This window comes from Berghia stephanieae, chromosome 9 (genome assembly GCF_034508935.2).
Source record: "Berghia stephanieae isolate SIO BIC M18660-M18661 chromosome 9, UCSD_Bste_1.3, whole genome shotgun sequence".
Taxonomy (NCBI): Eukaryota; Metazoa; Mollusca; class Gastropoda; order Nudibranchia; family Aeolidiidae; genus Berghia; species Berghia stephanieae.
The window spans coordinates 7384022-7386521 of record NC_088368.1 but is presented as its reverse complement, the minus strand read 5'-3'; the positions used below and the strand labels follow the sequence as shown (position 1 = coordinate 7386521).

General features: G+C 34.0%; 1 protein-coding gene across 1 annotated transcript in view; it reads left to right on the top strand.

Moving 5' to 3' along the window:
- The window catches only part of LOC144979585 (uncharacterized), a gene marked incomplete in the record, with an annotated part of 110542 nt that overhangs the window by 63364 nt on the left and 44678 nt on the right, over positions 1-2500 (top strand). The window contains 1 exon segment of the mRNA XM_078926341.1: positions 1730-1861. Coding sequence (XP_078782467.1) covers positions 1730-1861 — 132 coding nt within the window.

Here is a 2500-nt window from a genome sequence, read left to right as displayed (position 1 = left end):
TTCAAAATTGGAAAAATGTATTAAAAATGAGCATGTGCATAGGTATTTTTATTCAACTACCATTAACATGCAACATCTAAAATCATTAGCATTAATACTACGCCTATAATTTGTCTTAGAAAAATGTAATAAATAGGCATGGGGTAAAAATAATCTGGGTAAAATACGGATATAGTCGGTGTTAGGGTTGAGTGAGTTAAGTAAACGCATTGGCATCAATAATGTAAATGCTTATTTATCCTTTCTCTCTCATATTTTAACCCTCTCCGTACCACCTACAGCAAAATCGTCCCATTTCTTACGACACAATATACGTTTTTATTATTCAAATTTATTTTGTACATCACAAAACTTGAAGAATGATCTTTGTTTGATTACTAAGAACATAAAATTGTTTTGTAGAGAGCTTGTTGGAGTTTAAAAAAAACAGTCAATGTTTCTGCTAGGTAAACCTGCCATTGTGGTAAAATACTGACGATGATTGGTAAGGAAAGAGTTAAATCGTTGTGTGTAGTTTGTTCAGCGACCCGCCCAATGAAAATCTGGGATAGGATCGAAGACTGTACTGATGTAGATTTAGTAATTAGGTTAATGGTATGAGTAATTAATTGCTATTAATTATTGACTCGTGCCAATGTGTAGTATATATATATATATATAATATATATATATATATATATAAAATATATATATATATATATATATATATAGTGTGTGTGTGTGTGTGTGTGTGTGTGTGTGTGTGTGTGAGAGAGAGAGAGAGTATGGGTGGCAGTGAGTGTGGTATGTGTCTGTTAAGCTGACGCTATGCGTTCAATTTAAAAAAAAATTATAACATCTGACAGCCGGATTTAATTACCAGCACACAATATTTATGTGCAACCTTATGCATAGTTTATAGTCTGATATATACAATTTAGTGAGACATACTCATAAAAAGTAGCTGACCAAGAACAATAACAAAGAGCCGAGTGACGTCAATTTCGTTCCTTCAAAATTTAGACATGCTAAGGACACGGGTATATTTCTACTACAATCTATAAAGCCTATGTGATGGAAGTGATTAGAGTCTCGTATTGTCGGATTTACAGCGCTATATCAGCTTCATCATCATCACATCATCATCATATCATCATCATCATCATCATCATCATCATCATCATCATCATCATCATCATCATCATCATCATCATCATCATCATCATCATCATCATCATCATTAATATTACTATTATTGTTAATATTATTATTATTATTATTATTATATTATTATTATTATTATTATATTATTATTATTATTATTATTATTATTATTATTATTATTATTATTATATTATTATTATTATTATTATTGGTTCTGAGGTCTACCTCTGATCTCTGAATGAACTGGAGAGGTTTTCTTGCCCCCCCCCCCCCCCCCCCCTTCTCGCCTCTTAAAAATACGTTCCTTCAAAAGAAAAATATCATACAAACAAACATGCCAGTTTCCTCAGCCATCGTCTGTGTCAGATTATTTTCACTGTGATTATTTTTAAAAAGGCCATTAAAAAAAATAAAATTAAACCCATTTAAAATTGAAGGGAAGTCTTGTGATTGTTTTAATTAAATTTGTATACAAATAAGAAGCCACAGCGGGAACTCGAACCCGGGACCGTCAGGTCAAAAGCCTGTGTCTGTAAACCAAATGTTTAAACTTTCTTCCCCTCTTTGCTTTTTTTTTTTTCTGCAGGTGGAGACGACATCGCTGGTAACGCTTTTCCGCTCACAGAAGAGGAACTTATAAATAGATTAGTCAACCAGTTAGAACGGAGGAGCCTTGGGACTCCACCACAAGGCAATGGGGAACAAGAGGAGATGCCAGGTATGTAATGGTGGTGTAGCAGACCTACCGACTATGGCGAAAAATTCGTAAATTTAGCGAAATTTTGGCTCCAATTTCATAACTTTATCAGCATCGAATCTCTCTCTAAGTCCTTAAAACTTATTGAAAATGAAAGTTGATGCCTTCTGCTTAATTTAAAGAATTTTGAAGATTTAATTAGTTATTGTTGATTTTTAAATTTAACATTTATTTCCTAAATATTACGAAATTTTGAATTTTCAATTAGGCATGTCTGTGGTTGTGGTGGTGGTGGTGGCGGTGGCTAAGGCAAGGCTTACCAATAAACAAATTTGCAATTCGTGGTCCCAATTTCTCGATATCTAAACTGACGTATCTATATTATTATATGTATTATCATCTTGAATTTGATACATGCAACAAATACTTCATTTAAATCCCGAGAAGCTCAATGCGCAATGACGCCAGGATAGTGGCTGCATGCAGCACCATATTCTTCTCTCCTTGCCTTCTCACGGAGACACGGTCCTCTTGATTCGCCGGGTGGGTAACCAGACCTCCCATAGTGTACACGGAGATCACTTACTGCGTCTTCTATACCCGTATATCTGTATATCTGTTTTCCAACTTGCATTTTGTTTTTGTCTTGGAATGAGATGA